The sequence below is a fragment of the Chlorocebus sabaeus genome, chromosome 26, assembly GCF_047675955.1.
Source record: "Chlorocebus sabaeus isolate Y175 chromosome 26, mChlSab1.0.hap1, whole genome shotgun sequence".
Classification (NCBI taxonomy): Eukaryota; Metazoa; Chordata; class Mammalia; order Primates; family Cercopithecidae; genus Chlorocebus; species Chlorocebus sabaeus.
The window spans coordinates 31,990,260-32,010,686 of NC_132929.1; the positions used below are offsets into that span (position 1 = coordinate 31,990,260).

Sequence of the window (20,427 nt, forward strand, 5' to 3'; positions counted from 1 at the left end):
TGCCTCCAGCTCCATCCATGTTCCCACAAAAGACATGATTTCATTCTTTTTTATGACTACATAGTATTCCATGGTGTATATGTACCAAATTTTCTTTATCCAATCTGTCATTGATGGGCATTACTTGATTCCATGTCCTTGCTATTGTGACTAGTGCTGCAGTGAACATTTGTGTGCATGTGTCTTCATGGTAGAATGATTTATATTCCTCTGGGTATAATTCCAGTAATGAGATTGCTGGGTCCAATGGTAGTTCTGCTTTTACCTCTTTGAGAATCACCATACTGCTCTGCACAATGGTTGAACTAATTTACACTCCCACCAGCAGTGTGTAAGTGTTCCGTTTTCTCTGAAACCTCACTTTTTGAGTTTTTAGTAATAGCCATTCTGACTGGTGTGAGGTGGTATTTAATTGTGGTTTTGATGTGCATTTATCTGTTGATCAGTGATATTGAGCTTTTTTTCATACTTGTTGGCCACATGTATGACTTCTTTTGAGAAGTGTCTGTTCTTGTCCTTTGCCCACCTTTTAATGGGGTTTTCTCTTGTAAATTTGTTTAAGTTCCTTATAGAAGCTGGATATTGACCTTTATCAGATGCATAGTTTGCAAAAATGTTCTCCCATTCTGTAGGTTGTCTGTTTACTCTGCTAATCATTTATTTTGCTGTGCAGAAGCTCTTTAGTTTAAGTAGATCCCACTTGTCAGTTTTTGCTTTTGTTGCAGTTGCTATTTCTCTCTTTGTCATGAAATCTTTGCCCATTCCTATGTCCAAGATGGTATTGCCTAGGTTGTCTTCCAGGGTTTTTATAGTTTTGGGTTTTCCAGTTAGGTCTTTAATTCATCTTGAGTTGGTTTTTATATAAGGTGGAAGGAAAGGGTCCAGCTTCAATCTTCTGCAAATGGCTAGCCAGTTATCCCAGCACCATTTATTGAAGAGGGAGCCTTTTCCCGTTGCTTTTGTCAGGTGTTGAAGATCAGTTAGTTATAGATGTGCAGCCTTATTTATGGGCCCTCTATTCTGTTCCATTGGTCTATGTGCCTGTTTTTGTAACAGCACTTGTTTTTGTATCATGCTCTTTTGGTTATTGTAGACTTGTAGTATAGTTTGAAGTCAGGCAGTGTGCCTCCAGCTTTGTTCTTTTTGCTTAGTATTGCCTTGGCTATTCAGGCTCTTTTGTGGTTCCATGTGAATTTTTAAATAGTTTTTTCTAATTCTGTGAAGAATGTCATTGGTAGTTTGATAGGAATAGCATTGAATCTGTAAATTGCTTTGGGCAGTATAGGCATTTTAATAAATCTTCCTATCAATGAGCATGGGATGTTTTTTTCCTTTGTGTTTTTTCTGATTTCTTTGAGCAGTGTTTTGTAATTCTCATTGTAGAGATCTTGCATCTCTCTGGTTAGCTGTATTCCTAGGTATTCTTTTTGTGGCAAGTGGGAATGGGATTGCTTTTCTGATTTGGCTCTCGGTTTGGCTGTTGTTGGTGTGTAGGAATGCTAGTAATTTTTGTACATTGATATTGTACCCTGCAACTTTGCTGAAGTTGTTTATCTGCCAAAGGAGCTTTTGGGACAAGACTATGGGGTCTTCTAGATACAGAATTATGCCATCTGCAAACAGAGATAGGATGCCCTTTATTTCTTTCTCTTGCCTGATTGCTCTGGCAGGACTTCCAATACTATGTTGAAGAGAAGTGTTGAGAGAGGGCATCCTTGTCATGTGACAGTTTTCAAGGGGAATGCTTCCAGCTTTTGTCCATTTAGTATAATGTTTACTGTGGGTTTGCCGTAGATGGCTCTTATTATTTTGAGGTCTGTTCCTCCAATATCTATGTTATTTAGAGTTTTTAACATGAAGGGTGTTGAATTTTACTGAAAGCCTGTTCTGCATCTATTGAAGTAATCGTGTGGTTTTTGTCTTTAGTTCTGTTTATGTGATAAATTGCATTTATTGATTTGTGTATGTTGAACCAACCCTGCATCCCAGGAATGAATGCTACTTGATCATGGTAGATAAACTTTTGATGTGCTCCTAGATTTGGTTTGCAAATATTTTGTTGAGGATTTTTGCATCAATGTTCATCAAGGATATTGGCCTGAAGTTTTCTTTTTTGGTTGTCTCTCTGCCAGGTTTTGGTATCAAGATGATGCTGGCTCCATAGAATGAGTGGGGAGGAGTCCCTCCTTAGTTTTTTGTAATAGTTTCTGTAAGAATGGTACCAGCTTTTCTTTGTATATCTGGTAGAATTTGGCTGTGAATACACTGGGTCCCAGGCTTTTTTTGGTTGGTAGACTTTTTATTACTGATTCAATTTGGGAGCTCATTATCGGTCTGTGTAGGGATTCAGTTTCCTCCTCGTTCAGTCCTGGGAGGGTGTACATGTCCAGGAATTTGTCCATCTCTTCTAGGTTTTCTAGTCTGTGTGCATAGAGGTGTTCATAGTAGTTTCTGATGGTTGTTTTTATATCTGTGGGGTCAGTAGTAACACTCCCTTTGTCATTTCTAATTGTGTTTATTTGGATCTTCACTCTTCTTTTCTAGTCTAGTGGTCTATTTTATTAATTTTTTCAAAAAAACAACTCCTGGATTCATTTATCTTTTGACTGGTTTTTCATGTCTTGATTTCCTTCACTTCAGCTCTGATTTTTGTTATTTCTCATCTTCTGCTAGCCTTGGGGTTGATATCTTCTTGCTTCTTGAGTTCTTTCAGTTCTGAAGTTACATTGTTAATTTGAGATCTTTCTAACTTTTTGATGTGGGCATTTAGTGCTGCTATGAATTTCCCTCTTAACTCTCCCTTAGCCGTGTTCCAGAGATTCTGGTATGTTGTATCTTTGTTGTTATTTTCAACTTTTTGATTTCTGACTTAATTTCATTATTTACCCCAACAGTCATTGAGGAGTGTGCTGTTTAATTTCCATGTAGTTGCATGGTTTTGAACAATTTTCATAGTCTTGACTCCAATTTATTGTGCTGTGGTCCAAGAGTGTGTTTGGTATGATTTTGGTTCTTTTACATTTGTTGAGGATTGTTTTATGTCCAATTATGTGGTCAGTTTTAGAGTATGTGCCATATGGCACTAAGAAGAATGTATATTCTGTTGTTTTTGGGTGGAGAGTTCTGTAAAGGTCTATAATATCCATTTGGTCCAGCATTGAGTTTAGGTTCCAGATATCTTTGTTAATTTTCTGCCTCAATGATCTAATACTATGGAGTGTTGAAATCTCCCACTATTATTATGTGAGAGTCTATGTCTCTTTGTAGGTTTCTAAGAACTTGCCTTATGAATCTGGGTGCTCCTGTGTTGTGTGCATGTATATTTAGGCTAATTAGGTCTTCTTATTGAATTCAGTACTTTATCATTATGTAATGCCTTTCTTTGTCTTTTTTGATCTTTGTTGGTTTGAATCTTTGTTGGTTTTGATCTTTGTCTTTTTTGATCTTTGTTTTGTCTGAAATTAGAATTGCAACCCCTGCTTTTTTCTGTTTTCTATTTTCCTGGTAGATTTTCCTCTATCTGTTTGAGCCTATGAGAGTCATTAAATGTCAGATGGGTCTCTTGAAGACAGCATACCATTTGGGTCTTGCCTTTTTTCTTTTTTTTTTGAGACGGAGTTTCGCTCTGTCACCCAGGCTGGAGTACAGTGGCCGGATCTCAGCTCACTGCAAGCTCTGCCTCCCGTGTTTACGCCATTCTCCTGCCTCAGCCTCCCGAGTAGCTGGGACTACAGGCACCCGCCACCTCACCCAGCTAGTTTTTTTTTTTTTTTTGTATTTTTTTTTTTTTTTTTTTTAGTAGAGACGGGGTTTCACCGTGCTAGCCAGGATGGTCTTCATCTTGTGACCTTGTGATCCGCCTGTCTCGGCCTCCCAAAGTGCTGGGATTACAGGCTTGAGCCACCGTGCCTGGCCGGGTCTTGTTTTTTATACAGCTTGTCACTCCATGCCTTTTAAGTGGGGGCATTTAGGCTGTTTATATTCAAGGTTAGTATTGATGTGTGTGGATTTGATCTGCTGTTTTGCTGTTAGCTGGTTATCAGGTTGACTTGTTTGTGTGATTGCTTTACAGTGACATTGGTCTGTGTGGTTAAATGTGTTTTTGTCTTAGCTGGTAGTGGTCTTTGTTTTCTATGTTTAATGCTTCTTTCAAGAGCTCTTGTAAGGCACATCTGGTGGTAACAAGTTCCCTCAATATTTGCTTATCTGAAGAGGATCTTATTTCTCCTTCACTTAGGTAGCTTAGTTTGGCTTAATATGAAATTCTTGAGGACTTTTTTTTTCTTTAAGAATATTGAATATAGGTCCTAAATCTCTTCTGGCTTTTTGGGTTTCCACTGAGAGGTCTGCTGTTAGCCTTATAGGGTTCCCTTTGTAGGAGGACCTGCCCTTTCTCTCTAGCTGTTTTTAACATTCTTTCATTTCAACTTTGGAAAATCTGACAATTATGTGTCTTGGGGATGATCTTCTTGTGTAGAATCCTGCAGGAATTCTCTGTATTTCTTGAATTTGACTGTTGGCCTCTCCAGCAAGGTTGGGTAAGTTTTCATGGACAATATCCTGAAATACATTTTCCAAGTTGTTTGTTTTCTCCCCTCTCTTTCAGTGATGCCAGTGATTCATAGATTTGGTCTCTTTATATAATCTCATACCTCTTGGAGGTTTTGTTCATTCCTTTTTATTTTTTTTTCTTTTTGTCTGACTTCAGAGAACCAATCTTCAAGTTCTGAGATTCTTTCCTCAGCTTGGTTTTTCTGCTGTTAATACTTGTGATTGCATTGGGAAATTCTTTAATTGTGTTATTCAGCTCTGCTCTGTCAGACCCATTAGGTTCATTTTTATACTGGCTCTTTCATCCTTCAGCTCTTGTACCACTTTATTGTGATTCTTATTTTCCTTGGATTGGGTTTTGCATCCTCCTGAATCTCGATGATCTTTGTTCCCATCCGTATTCTGAATTCTATTTCTGTCATTCCAGCCAGTTCAGCCTGGTTAAGAACTCTTGTTGAAGAACTGGTATGGTTGTTTGGAAGGCATATGACACTCTGGCCATTTGAGTTACTGGAGTTTCTGCATTAGTTCTTTGTCATCTGTGTGTGTGGGTGTTCCTTTAATTGCAGTGTAGATTGAATATAGTCAGTACATTTCTTTTCTGGATGCTTTCACTGGGCTGATGCTTTGTTCAGGGTCTTTATTTGAAGCTGACCTCTTGTATCTGGTTTCACAGAAGGGTATGTTTCAGGTATTTTTGGTGTTAAAGCTTTGGGGAATGTGATCCTGTAGTTGGCACTTAGGCTTATTGGTTGGTAGACTCTTGCTTGGTTGTGTGGCTCCCCTATGTTTCCTCACAGTTGTAGCCATGTTTCTTCTTAATGCTGTGAAAGTGTGGGTTCCTCTTTGCTTGAGTGCTGGCTGTAGATCACAACTTGGCACTCCTGGGGTGCCCACTGCAGTTCTGGGGCTATCTCAGTGTTTATGTTTCTTCCCCAACTTGGAGGAAGCAGAAGAAGGGATCTTAGTAGTGGTTGTGACCAGAAGTTGTTTGCTTGTCTACTGAAAGCTCCACCCCAGAGAGATGCGGGTCAGCAATTGCTTAGTACAATCAGCCCAGGATGGTGGGTCTGTGCGGTAGGCCCAAGCCAGGGGTTCCCTGTCTGGTGATGAGCAGTGGGGGTTGGGGTGTTGTCAGACCCACGGAGAGGGACTGGCCTCCTCTCCTTGGGTTGACTGCAGCTTGTTGGAGGTATGGATAAAGGACTTAGGGTCTTTGCTCCTTCATTAGTTTGAGGGTGGCAAGGGCAGCTGCAGAGGCAGTGGCAGAGAGGCTTTCAGTTGCCCCTGGAGGCTCTGTCCAGGGAGTTGCCAAGTTGCCACTGGCTTGATAGCTCTAGTAGGGGGTGGCTAGAGGCTCAGGCCTAGAGTACCCTCCTGGTGAGGCGATATGGGAATGGGCACCCACATAACAGTCTGACCACTTTTATATAGGGCTCCTATGGTATGCTGGGGGCCTGCTCCAGTCCCTAGTGACCTCGGATTTTCCAGAACCTGGAGGTATCACCAGTGAAGGCTGTGAAGCAGCAGATTATGGCCTGTCCCTCCGTCTGGGAGCTTCATCCCAGGGATGTATGGGCTTGTTGCCAGACCTGTAGGAGGTCGCTGGAGACCCCAGTTGGGAGGTCCCACCCAGTGAAGAGGAAGGGGATTTGGGGACCTGTTGAAAAAAGCAGCCTGGCCATATGTTGGTAGAGTAGCTATGCTGTGTTCCACTTCAGTACCTGGTCACCTCAGACACTCTGAGGCCCAAAGGTTGGATCAGCTAAGTCGCCCAAATAGCAAAGATGGTGTCCTGCCCCTCTGCCTCTGAGAGCGCCATCCCAGGGGGAATTCGCCTGGTGAGGAGGAGTGGGATCAGGGACCTGCTTAAAGAAGCAGTCTGGCCACATTTTGGGAGAGGGGCTGTGCTGTACTGGGGGAGCCCTTCTGCCCGTGGTTGGCTCGGACTCTGCAGAGCCGGAGGGCTGGAATGGCTAAGTTGCCCAGACAGCAAAGATGGCAGCCCACCCCATGCCTCCTTTAAAAAAGAGCTCCCTCTCCACCGCTGGAGCTCCTTCTTAGGGAGGTGCAATGCCGCTAACCAGTGGCTGGCTGGAGTTCCAAACCAGTGGGTCTTATCTTGTGAGGTGTCGTGGAAGTGGGGCCTGCAGGCTATCGCTCAGCCCTGTAGATTGAGCCTCTCTTTCTTAAGGGTATATATGTGGGTCTAACCTCCTACTTTGCAGGAGCTGCAGCTACTTTTGCCAGAAAGCCCCAGTATCTAAGCTCCAGGGTCTCCACACATACCTGAGTGGCTGCTCTGCCAAGACTCCAAGTAGCTCTGTCAGTCAGACTGAAGGCCCTGGCGGAGTGGGTTCACAAAGAGATCTCCTGACCCGCGGTTACAAACAGCCCTGGGAGAAGTGTGGTTTCCCGGCATCACACATTCACTCACTGCTTCCCTGGGCGGGGGAGCATCCTCTGGCTCTGTGTTACTCCTGGATGGACTGTTGTACTGTCTTTTCTTCATTCTCCATGGATCAAGCTGTTTCCCTGGTTAGTCCCCCATTTTGAAAATTCAAGTAATGAGGACTTGGTATGTGAACAACTCGGAATAGAACCATCAGTACTAAAAATAATCTAGAGGTGTTCAAGATACAAACTTCTGACCTCAGCTCTGTACTATGGGTAATTGATTTAAACACAGTGGGATAATATTTTGTGTATATATTGCATTACTATTTATCATATTTTAAATTTTATTTTTAAATTTATTTTATTTTTTGTAGAGACGGGGGTCTCACTTTGTTGCTCAGGCTGGTTTTGAACTCCTGAGCTCAAGTAAGCTTCCCACCTTGGCCTCAGAAAGTGCTGGGATTACAGGTGTGAGCGACTGTGCCCAGCCCACTATTTACTAAAAAGTAGACTTTTGATGTCAGAATTCTTTGTGTGTGTGTCAGAGTCTTGCTCTTTCGCCCAGGCTGGAGTACAGTGGCGTGATCTCTGCTCACTGCAACCTCCATCTCCCAGGTTCAAGCGATTTTCCTGCCTCAGCCTCCCAAGTACTAGGGACTACAGGCACCCGCCACCAAGCCCAGCTAATTTTTACATTTTTGGAAGAGGCGGGGTTTCACCATGTTGGCCAGGCTTGTCTTGAACTCCTGACCTCAAATGATCTACCCACCTCGGCCTCCCAAAGTGCTAGGATTACAAGCATGAGCCATGTGTCCAGTCTGATGTCAGAATTCTTAAATGTAACTTATTTTACATTTCTGAAAAACTATGCATCTCAAAAACTTTTGATTTTCAATTATTTTGCGTATTTCTAGGCTTTATCTTTGAGGGAGATTTTTGGGATATGCAATAACTTTTTCCGGAGAGTCTAATCTGTATATAAATTTTCTTTTGTGAGCAGGTGTATTTTTTCCATTTTAATTATTTGTACTTTGCTTCCCATTCTGAATAGACATATAATAGTTAACAGGCAATTAAAATTATTCAAGTCTATAAATTTAAGAAAATATGACAGGGAAATAGTAAGGTTTCCAAAAATTAGAACAAGATTATCTCATAATCATCAGAAAGTTAAAGATCTACTTTAAAATAATGATAAACTTTTTCTCCACAAAGGTTAGGAAATAAGTAATTATGCTTTAAAGTAACAGTAGCTTTTGAAATTAAAAGTCAGTAAACTTAAACCAGATGCTGTAGGAGTGCTCTGAAACACACTGAAGGAAGGAATGATGGAAGTGTAGTTTAACTGGAATTCTACCTAAAAACAGGGCATTGGGTTAGATGGTGTCTTGAAATCCATTTAAAATATGACACCAGAGTTCATGTTACTTCATTTAGGAATAGGTAATTTCTAATTCTTTATTAATTCATTTAGAAATATTTATGAGGGCCTGCTAGGTACCTGCCAGACCTTTAGTGGAGGGTAAAGATATAAAAATTAAAAAAAAAAACCAAAAAACAGATGTAATCCTTGTAGCTGTGCACCTATCTTATAATGAAATTGAATGTTTAGATAATCCATGAAGCAAAACCTAGATAATTATTGAATTTAGATAATCTATCAAAGCTAAGATGCAACTGTAATAAATGCTGTGGAAAGTATATGGTGCTTTGAGCAAGTAACCAAGCCAATAAATGGCCAATAAATGCCTTTTGTTTTTTTAAAGATCCAATGAGCATTTATTACAACTGGCTATTCTAGTTCTTTTGCATTTCCATGTAAGTTTTAGAATCACATGTTGGAGTTTTGATTGGCATTGTATTGAATCTATAGATCAATTTTGGGAAAATTGACATCTTAATAGTGTCTTTAAAATCATGAATAGAGAATATCTGTTTATTTAAGCCTTCTTCAATTTCTCCAAACTATATATATATACACACACACACACACACACACACACATATATATATATATAGTTTCCAGAATACAGATTTTACACATTTTTTTCAAACTTACCTCTTGGTATTTCCTATTTTTGATATTATAAATGTTCTTTAAATTCCAGTTTCCCATTGTTTGTTGCTATAATGGAGAAATACAATTTATGTTTGCAGATTGAGTCTATATCTTCAACTTTGCTGAACTCACTTACTCTAGAAGCCTTAGGATTTTCTACAGACTTTTTCTGTGAAAGACCAACTAGTAAATGCTTTGGCTTTGTGGGCTACATATGGTCCCTTGTGTATTCTTCACTGGTTTTCTTTTTTAAAATTTATTTAACACCTTCAAAATAAATCATTTTTAGTTCACAAGTTTTAGAAAAACTGACTGCAATTTCCTGAGAGATCTTACCAGGAATGAATGTTGAATTTTGTCAAATGCTTTTTTCTGGATCTATTGAAATTATATTTTTCTTTTTTAGTCTTTCAAATGTTAAAACAACCTTGTATTCCTGGAATATACTCCACTTGGTGATGGTGTATCATTATCTCTTTTATATATTATTCGTTACATTTTTGTGAATGTCTGTATACATGGGAACATAGTTCTAGTCTGTTTAGTCTGTAGTCTTGTTTTAGTTTTCTTACACATTGTTTTCATCTTTAGGTTTTTTGCTTTGTGTTTGTTTTGGTTTTGGTTTCAGGGTAATGCTGCCTTTATTAAATGAACTTCCAAATCATTCTTCTGAAGAAGCTCAACTTTCAGAGAAGTTTTTGTAGGGTTGGTATTATTTTCTCTTTGAATGTCTGGTAGAGTTCACAGGTGAAGCCGTCTGGGCTTGAGGTTTTCTTGTGGAAAGATTTTATACTTCAAATTCTATTTCTTTAATAGATACAGAAGTATTCTTTATAGAGGCTATATTTTATTGTGTTTTGGGTGTTTGTATCTGTCAAGGAATCTGTCCATTTTATTTATGTTGTCAAATTTACTGGCATATGGTTTTTTACACTAGTTCCTTATTTTCCTTTGAATATTCCTCCTACATTCCTGTGGGTCATTCCCCCCTCACATTCTTGTATTGATAATTTGTGTATTTTTTACTTTTTCTGATCAGTCTCACTAGAGGTTTACTAATTCTGGTTTTATTGATTTTCCTCTACTGTTTTTTTATTTTTTTATTGATTTCTGCTCTTCTTTCCCTCTCCTTACTTTTGGGTTCAATTTGTTCTTTTTCTAATTTCTCCTTTTTTTTCCCTCTAGACAGAGTCTTGCTGTGTCACCCAGGGTGGAGTGCAGTGGCGCAAACTTGGCTCACTGCAACCTCCGCCTCCCGGGTTCAGGCAGTTCTGCCTCAGCCTCCTGAGTAGCTGGGATTACAGGCCCCCGCCACCGTGCCTGGCTACTTTTTTATTTTTAGTAGAGAGGGGGTTTCACCATGTTGGCCAGGCTCGTCTCGAACTCCTGACCTCGTGATCTGCCCGCCTCGACCTCCCAAAGTGCTGGGATTAAACAGATGTGAGCCACTGCGCCTAGCCTCTTTTTCTAATTTTTTAAAATGGAAGTGGAGACTATTGATTTGTATCCTTTCCTCTTTTCTAATATAAGCATTTTAAATACTGTAAATGTTTGTCTATGAATTTCCTTAGCTACTTCCCACCAATTTTGATTTTTTGTATTTTCATTTTTATTCTATTCAGAATACTTTCTAATTTTCTTTTTTATTTCCTCTGAGCCATGACAAACTTTAAAAGTTTGTCATTTCATTTTTCAAATATTTGGGGATTTTCCCCAAATACCATTCTTACTGATTTTTAATTCCATTGTGGACAGAGAATGCATTTGGTTTTACTTGAATCATTCTAAATGCATGGATACTTTTTTGGCCCAGAATATGGTTTAAATTGGTAAATATTTCATGTGCCCTTGATAGGAATGTGCATTCTGTATTTGTTAGGTGGAGTATTTTATAACTGTCAATTATGTCAAATTGCTTGATAGTGTTGTTCAACACTTCTGTATCTTATGTATTCTATGTGTCCTTGTTCTATCAGTGATAAAGAGAGGGGTACTAAACTCTGAATAGAACTGTGAGTTTGTCTATTTTCCCTTTCAGTCTTATCAATTTTTGCATCATGTATTTTGAGACTTGGTTATTAGGTGTATTAATACCCAATATCTAAGAAGATTGTTAAATCCTCTTGAATGAATTGACCTCTTATTATTTATTTATATTTATTTTTGTTCCTGCATTCTGATACAGGTTGAGCATCCCTTATCTGAAATGCTTGGTACCAGAAGTGTTTTAGAAATGCTACAGTGGACATTTCATCTTTGAGCATCATGTCAGCACTCAAAAAGTTTTAGATTTTAGAGCATTTTGGATTTCAGACTTCAACCTGTATTAACTTTATTTGATATTCATGCAACTGAAGCTTTATTTTAGTTCGTGTTAGCATTGTCTTATCTTTTTCCGTTCTTTTACTTGTAACTCCTTTGTGTCTTCCCGTTAGCAGCATCTAGTTGACTTTGCTTCAATATCTGTCAAAATCCTGTCAAAACAAAAGACTGTCAAAATCCAATCTGACAGTCTCTTAACTTTTTACCTGAGGTGCTTACACCATTACATTTAAAGTGATTACTAATATGGTTGGGATTAAGTCTGTTAGCTAGCTATTGTTTTTATTTGGCCCATATGTTTTCTTTCCTTTCTTTGTGAATTGCTTTTTTAAAGATTCCATTTTATCGCCTTTATTAGCTCATTATCTGTACTTCTTTGTATGCATTTCAGCATTTGTTATATATATATGTTTATCACTGTCTACTTCAAGTAATATAGCATTTTATGAATAATTTAAGAGCCTTTTAGCAGTATACTTCCATTACCCCCCACCTTTCTGCTATTGTCATATGTTTTATCTATAAACTACATTGTTAATTTTAAAAAGTTTATTATTATTATACTTTAAATTCTAGGGTACATGTGCACATTGTGCAGGTTTGTTACATATGTATACATTTGCCATGTTGGTGTGCTGCACCCATTAACTCGTCATTTACATTAGGTGTATATCCTAATGCTATCCCTCCTCCCCCCTCCCCCTTCCCCACAGTAGGCCCCATTGTGTGATGTTCCCCTTCCTGTGTCCAAGTGTTCTCATTGTTCAATTCTCACCTATGAGTGAGAACATGTGGTGTTTAGTGTTCTGTTCTTGCAATAGTTTGCTGAGAATGATGGTTTCCAGCTGCATCTATGTCCCTACAAAGGATACAAACTCATCCTTTTTTATGGCTGCATAGTATTCCATGGTGTATATGTGCCACATTTTCTTAATCCAGTCTGTCACTGATGGACATATGGGTTGATTCCAAGTCTTTGCTATTGTGAATAGTGCCGCAATAAACATACGTGTGCATGTGTCTTTATAGGTATGATTTATAATCCTTTGGGTATATACCCAGTAATGGGATGGCTGGGTCAAATGGTATTTCTAGTTCTAGATCCTCGAGGAATCGCCACAAGGTTTTCTACAATGGTTGAACTAGTTTACGGTCCCACCAACAGTGTAAAAGCATTCCTCTTTCTCCACATCTTCTCCAGCACCTGTTGTTTCCTGGCTTTTTAATGATTGCCATTCTAACTGGTGTGAGATGGTATCTCATTGTGGTTTTGATTTGCATTTCTCTGATGGCTAGTGATGATGAGCATTTTTTCATGTGTCTGTTGGCTGTATGAATATCTTCTTTTGAGAAATGCCTGTTCATACCCTTTGCCCACTTTTTGATGGGGTTGTTTGTTTTTTTCTTGTAAATTTGTTTGAGTTCTTTGTAGGTTCTGGATATTAGCCCTTTGTCAGATGAGTAGATTGCAAAAATTTTCTCCCATTCTGTAGGTTGCCTGTTCACTCTGATGGTAGTTTCGTTTGCTGTGCAGAAGCTCTTTAGTTTAATCGGATCCCATTTGTCAATTTTGGCTTTTGTTGCCGTTGCTTTTGGTGTTTTAGCCATGAAGTCCTTGCCTATGCCTAAGTCCTGAATAGTATTACCTAGGTTTTCTTCTAGGGTTTTATGGTTTTAGGTCTAACATTTAAGTCTCTAATTCATCGTGAATTAATTTTTGTATAAGGAGTAAGGAAAGGATCCAGTTTCAGCTTTCTACTTATGGCTAGCCAATTTTCCCAGCACCATTTATTAAATAGGGAATCCTTTCTCCATTTCTTGTTTTTGTCAGGTTTGTCAAAGATCAGATGGCTGTAGATGTGTGGTATTATTTCTGAGGGCTCTGTTCTGTTCCATTTCCTAATGTAAACATTTACAACTACAGATTTCCCTCTTAGCAGTGTTCATACTCTGTCCTGTAGTTTTGGCATATTGTAGCTTTGTTTTAATTTGTCTCATGATTATTTTCCAATTTCCATTGTGATTTCTTATTTGAGCCCTTGGTAGTTTGAGTATTTTGTTCAATCCCCACATAATTGTGGATTTTCCAGTTTTCCAGCTATTGATTTCTAGTTTGAATCAACTGTGACTGGAAAATATAATTTGTATGATTTCAGTCTTATAAAATGTGGGGAATGTTCCATGTGCACTTGAGAAAACTGTATTCTCCTCATTTATTTTCATTAACATCTTTGTTGAGATATAATTCATATACCATACAGCCCACTTAAAATATATAAATAAGTTGTTTTTTGTAGTCACAAAGTTGTGCAACCATCACCACAATGAATTTTGCAATTTTATCACCCCAAAAAGAACCTCTGTACCCATTCACAGCCATTCTATATTCCCCCAACACCCTGCACCACATTCTAGCCCTAGGCAACCACTAATCTACTTCCTGTCTCTCCATATTTGTCTGTTGTGGCATATGATTCTATTTTTTCTTTATTATTTCAGTCTTTTTGGGGGATCAGGTGGTGTTGCTTACACAGATAAGTTCTTTAGTGGTGATTTCTGAGATTTTGGTACACCCATCACCCGAGCATTGTATTCTGAACTCAGTTAATCTTTTATCCCTCTCACCCTTCACCCATAAGTCCCTAGAGTCCATTATATCCTTCTTCTGCCTTTGTGTTAGAGAATTGTTTTTTATGTCTCTTAAATCTAATTGGTCTATAATGTTGTTCAAGTCCCTTATTTCTTTATTGGTCTTCTATCCAGTGGTTCTATCGATTATGGGAAGTGGGGTATTGAAGTCTACTTTTATTGTAGAGTGGTCTTTTCTCCAAGTCTGTCAATGCTTCATATATTTGGGCACTTTAATGTTTGGTACATATATAATTGTATCTTCTTGCTGAACTGGCCCTTTTGTTTGGCTCATATGTTCTTATATAATGTCCTTCTTGGTATGTTTTAACAGTTTTGACTTAAAGTCTATTTTGTCAGATATTACTGTAGTCACTCCTGTTTTCTTTTGGTTACACAATTTCAGATTATCTTTTTCTATCCTTTTACCTTCAATCTGTGCATTATCTCTGGATCTAAAGTTAGTTGCATGTAGACAGCATAAAGTTGGAATTTAGTTTTTAAAAATCCATTCTTCTATTCAATTTATTTTGGTTAGGGAGTTTTGTCCATTTACATGTAAAGTTATTGGGAGGCCTGTTGCTATTTGTTTACAGTTTTCTGTATGTCTTGAGGACTTTTAGCCTCTCATTTCCTCCCTTATTGCCTTCCTTAGTGTTCATTTTGTGTAATGATGCAACTTCAATCGTATATAAAGACTCTACTGCTTTTCAGCCCCTGTCCTACCTTGTTTTACTGGGTGTCACAAATTAGATCTTTAGGTTATGTACCCATTAACAAAGATTTATAGTATTTTTTATGCTTTTGTCTTTTAAATTCTATGAAAGAATGAAAAGTGAGTTGTCAACCAAAATTAAAATAATACAGGCCTTTATATTTGTCCAAATATTTACATTTACTGGAGAATTTCATATTTGCATGTAGCTTTGCGTTATTGTCTAGTATCCTTCTGTTTCAACTTGAAGGATTTTCTTTAGGATTTTGTAGGGAAGATATAGTGGTAATGAATTTCCTCAGCTTTTATCTAGGAATGTCTTTATTTCTTTTTCATTTTTGAAGGATACTTTGCTGGATATAGTATTCTTCTAGGTGTTTTTTCTTTCAGCACTTTAAGTATATCATCCTACTGACTTCTGGCCTGCAACGTTTCTGCTGAAAAATCTGTTGATAATCTTACAGATGCTCCCTTGCATGTGATGAGCCATTTTGTCTTGTTGCTATCAAGATTTTCTCTTTGACACTAAACTAATTAAAATGTGTCTTGCTGTGGGTCTCTTTGGGTTTATCCTACTTGGAGTTCATGGAGCTTTTTATATTTGTATATCCATTTTTCCTTAAATTTGGCAATTTTTCAGCTATTACTTCTTCCAATAAGTTATTTGTCTCCTTTTCTCTCTCTCCTAAGATTACACTAATATACATGTTGGTCCACTTGAAGGTGTCCCTTAGCTGCTGTTCACTTTTCTTCTTCATTCTTTTACTTTTGGCTTCTCTGACCTGCTCATTTCAAATGACCTGTCTGAAAGCTTGCTCATTCTTTCTTATACCTGTTCAGCAGGTATAAGACCTGTTCTGCTGGAAACCTTCAAGTGAATTTTTCAATTCAGTTACTGCATTTTGCAGCTTTAGAATTTGTTTTGTTCTTTTTTGTAATTTTTGTTAATAGTCTCATTTTATTAATATATAGGTATCCTGATTTCATTTAGTTGTTAATATTCTCCTTCAGCTCATGGAGCATATTTATGGCAGTTATTTTAAACTCCTTGTCTAGTAAGTGAGAAGCCTTTGTTTCTTTAGGATAAATTTCTGGATATTAATTTTTTTCCTTTAATATGGTCCATGTTTCCCTGTTTCTTTGGATGTCTTGTGATCTTAACGTGGAAAAATGGATGTTTGAAAAAACAGTTCTCTCAGTCTTGCAGACTGGCTGCATGCAAGCAAAGACCTTCACTAATCAGCGTGGTGTAAAGTCTTGAGGTTCTCTCAAACCTTTTCTGGGGATGTGTCTTTCCTGGGCCTGTGTGTTTTAATTCCAATTTTCCATACACATGGCTTCTTTTAAATGTCCTAATTACCTAAAAGTCTCACTACTTCTCACAGATTTAGATGCTGTATTATTGTATTCCTCTGCCCATAATTTTTTGCCATCAGGTTCCTGCAGTTCTGTGGACTCACTGCACCTCCCACATTCAGTGGTACCAACCACCTGTTTCTGCAGCTTCCAACCTGATATCCAAATGACGCAGCTGTTCCCATCAGTACTGAGTCAGGCAAGACAGATACCAGTCCCTCAGGCAGGCCCCAGAAAAACCAGAATGTTGCAAGCAAGTCTACTCTTTTCCTTCCATTCCAAGGGAGGGAACTGGGAATTGGGTGGCTTCTTCCTGACTGTGCTGTGCGAGGGAGTATGTGGGGAAAGGGTAAGAAAAACACCATGACACTTCCTACTATTTTGAGTATGGCCTTTTCTTAGTTAGGCATTCTCTTGGTTGCTTCTGCTGACTGACTGGTTTCTAGAGCTCTCCCAAAGCTACTTTGGTCTGTGTATCATATATTCAGTCTTTTAATGGGGGGAGCAAAGGCCTGGAGCTTCCTAATCCACCATTTTGCTAACACTGTATCTTTTAAAGAGGCATTTTTTTTTTTTTTTTTCTTTTTTGAAAAGAAAAGGTATATATACACACACACACACACACACACACATCTATAGATAGATTTCACATTACTATTTCTATTTTTTTCTCCATCTTTTTTATGTGTGTGTACAGAGATTCAGATTTCCTTCTAGTATCATTTTCCTTTTGTATTAATTACTTCCTCTAACATTTCAAGTATAGATCTTCCTATACTTAATGATTTCTACTGACCCTTTTTCTGCTTTGCTCAAATTGCTAAAGACCTTATCCAGTCTATTTTTACCAAGATTACAAACTTGGTCTCCCCCTTGTCATGGGAAGTGGGTAAATTCTCTGCTTAGCTAAAGACTACAGCCGTTTCCTTTCATAGGTACCTAGGTGTCTTACCCTGTAAATGGTATTTAGATGTCTGCCAAGCATTTGAGGGAAATACGTATGCATGTTTTGAGGGCTCTCTTTTTTCTAGAATTTCCTACTTAAAAATTTGTACCACCTTGGAAGCCCTGCTCTCTGACTCCTCAGTCCAATAAGACTAGACTACTACTTTTTGCTTGACTTCTTATCTCTGTGAACCCACGAACTGGAAAGCGCTTTCAGGAGAAGCTAGTTGAATGTGGATCTCAACCAGTATTTCTGCTCTTTCAAAGATCATACCACTTCCAGTTTCTACTTATTATTGATTATTCATCTGTGCCTTCAGATATATTTTTTAAAATTCACAAATCCAGAGTTTATGTTGGTTCAATACAAGCTACTTTGCTGTTACTGGAATTAGAACTGAGTTATTTTTAAAACTTTTTTAAAAATGGGAAGTACCTGAGCACGACTAAAAGCTATCAAATTCCAGTAATTTGGTAATGGAAAGCAATTTTTATCTACAAAAAAATTTATATTTCAGTTTTAAAAAGTACTTTTTTATTACTGTTGTGATGATAGTCTATAATTCTGTCCATTGAAAGGCTGTATATTAAAAAATATATGGCACTTTTTTTTCCTTTTGTAGGACATAGCAAATGAAGAACATAAAAAAATTGAAGTGTTAAAATCAGAAAACAAGAAGCTAGAAAAACAAAAAGGAGAATTAATGATAGGGTTCAAGAAACAGTTAAAATTAATTGATGTTTTAAAAAGGCAAAAGGTGAGTCTGTCGTTAAAGTTAAATCATAGTATTTGTACCTTTCTTACTAAACAATTCAGCATTTTTCACTTTAGGTATGTTTAATTTTTGACATCTTTAGGCACTGAATTTCATATAAAATGCATTATTCATATGAAATCTAACATATATAGTGAGATTTATGTATGTGTCATCTAAGCAAGTGGATATTTTCACAAAAGTAAATTAGTGTAGAAAATGGGACTGGAAAATACAGTACAGGTATGTCTCAACTACAGAAAGTACCACATTAAAGAATGACTATTAGGGGACTGTTTGCCTCTTCAAACCTTAGAGTGAACATTGCTTCCAAACCACTATTGCTGCTTTATCTAAAAATTCATAGTTCTGACACTTTGCTTCTTTGCAAAGGTCAGTTATTACAATATTATAGAATTATTATCTTAAAAATAAGTTGGTTCAATACTACTGTTAGACAAAAAGTATTCTATAGGTTGGTCCTTGAATGTAATTACTACCATTTCAAATATCTTGCTTATTGGAATTAACAGTATACATTCCTACAACAGAACTTACATTCTGACAATATATTATCCACACATTTTTATAAACTTCCTGTTGTTTGGTGGCCTGCTCTTAATACTAAATCAGACAATACTGATTTTCTTTTTAACAGATGCATATTGAAGCTGCCAAGATGCTGTCTTTCACTGAGGAGGAATTTATGAAAGCACTTGAATGGGGAAATTCATAAGTGATCTACTTCAGTTAGTCTCTATGTATGTGGTGGATACCCATTTTACTTAGTGTAATGGTTTGAATTATTTTTACTCTTCATAAGTAATATATTTGATTATGAAATCAAAATAATTTCAAAGAATTCCCTTTTTAGATTTGGGAGATATAAAACTGATGCATTATTCTGATATGTAGTTATTAGAAAAAAATATTTTGTAAAATAAAGCAACAATTTAACTTTTGATTCTGCTATCTTATGACTTATTAGCTATTTTTGAGTTTGTTCTTACTGAACGTGACAATTAAGCACATTAGATAATAAAATTCTTGACTCTTTTCATTTACAGTTCTCCTCCCTTAAAGTAGACCGAAAAAGATGCTTTAAAAGAAAATTCCAAATATTTATTTCCCTGGCTAAATCGAGTAAGTACAGTTCCTAAACACAGAGAGAAGGCAGTTAGTTCACTTTGGGGTAGAGTTCTGTATTAGTCAAGGTACATATACTGTCTTGAGGATGGGGATGCAAACAATGCTCTGTAGTGTGGTAGAAATCGGATTTTCAAATTATCAGTACAAAAAATAACAGTTTGATTAAAATTAATTTTTATCTGATAATTGTTTACAAGTTATAAATTCAGTGATGACTTACAAAATCCAAATAGACAATGGATTCCTACTGCCACTGAACTGTAAAACAAAAGTTATGCTGACATCTAGTGGTAATATACGAAAAATCTAGGGTTTACCCAATTTTGATGATATCATTTCTCTTCACAAATTTCACTCCTTTGCTGATACACTTTCCTAAACTCTTCACCAAGCAGATCAATATCATCCTCTTTTTTAAATACTCCCTACAAGAAAAATATTTTGTGGGTTACTTTTGAATATCAGAATATTTCACTAAATGCTTTTAAGACTGACAAAGACATGAGGTTAGTAAAGTTATCGCCAAGGTAATGAAATCTATTCAATAGATTAATGAAACTTTAAAAAAAAATCAACACTTTTCAAAAAAATAAGACTTTACATATATATTGACTATTCCTAGACTGACCCAATTTTCTGATTTATCAGCTCTAGTGTAGGAGCTTGTCATATGAATCTGAGCTCTTCTACAAGTTCTACTGCTTGGATTACCTAGATAGGAAGGCACTTCATCTATAGTGTACCCTACCCTTTTCTTTAAATAGCTCTATAATATGATATAAGGGTGAGCTTCGATAGATTCATGCATGGGATTAGTTCTTCATGTGTCAGTTCTATGGCTAATCAGCAATCAATCAGTCTTGCAGAAAAGAATCCAGGTTTGGAGCTAAGCCATTTAAGCAAACCCTCTGGAATTCTTCACTGTTCTATTTTTCTTTTCCCCTACAGTATACTGCAAAGGGCTCTTTAAAACAAAATTAAATATTTACTTATCTTGCAGTTCTAAAGAATTTTAAGGATAACTGAGGTCATTTGGCGCCATTAGGATCTAAAGGATAAAGATCATTTTTGGATATCAAGTTTATTAATCCCTCCTGCTGCCTCCACAATTATTTCCTCTACAAAAATATCACATCCCAAAGACATTCCTATAGTTTATATTTTATGAAATTTATTAATTACATATGGATTTTATCATTAATACATCATTTTGCATTCCTTAATCCTATGTAACCAATTAGACTATCAAAAGTCCTGTGGCCAGGCAATAATTACCTATATATTTTATATATTTTTCCTTCCTTAGCACCAGACTGAATGTAAAATATGCACTTGATTCTGCTGAATAAAATATGAAACGGCATTTCTATAGCTGAAAGATGGTGATCTTATTTACATGAGTCTAGATGTTTATGTGTCCTATGAAACTGTTACTACTTTTTTAAGACAGGGTCTCACTCTGTTGCCCAGGCTGGAGTGCAGTGGCAAGATCATGGGTCACTGCAGCTTCAACTTTCCAGGCTCAAGCAATCCTCCAACCTCAGCCTCCA

The 20,427-nt window shown here is 37.2% G+C and overlaps 2 protein-coding genes across 10 annotated transcripts in view; one reads left to right on the forward strand and one right to left on the reverse strand.

Moving 5' to 3' along the window:
* TEX9 (testis expressed 9) overlaps nt 1–20,427 on the forward strand; it is a 102,387-nt gene that overhangs the window by 54,830 nt on the left and 27,130 nt on the right. For 5 of the 9 annotated variants that reach the window (XM_038010012.2, XM_038010013.2, XM_038010014.2 and 2 more), the window contains 2 exons: nt 17,597–17,731; nt 18,387–18,690. In XM_038010012.2, the coding sequence (XP_037865940.2) occupies nt 17,597–17,731; nt 18,387–18,464 (213 nt within the window). In that variant the 3' untranslated portion in view covers nt 18,465–18,690. Of the gene's footprint in view, nt 1–17,596; nt 17,732–18,386; nt 18,691–18,795; nt 19,038–19,877; nt 20,247–20,427 lie in introns of those variants that run through there. The other 4 variants (XR_012091496.1, XR_012091495.1, XR_005244331.2 and 1 more) reach the window with 3 other exon arrangements.
* The window catches only part of MNS1 (meiosis specific nuclear structural 1), a 33,079-nt gene continuing 31,686 nt past the window's right edge, over nt 19,035–20,427 (reverse strand). The window contains exon 10 of the mRNA XM_008016508.3: nt 19,035–19,302. Coding sequence (XP_008014699.2) covers nt 19,210–19,302 — 93 coding nt within the window. The 3' untranslated portion in view covers nt 19,035–19,209. The remainder of the gene's footprint in view (nt 19,303–20,427) is intronic.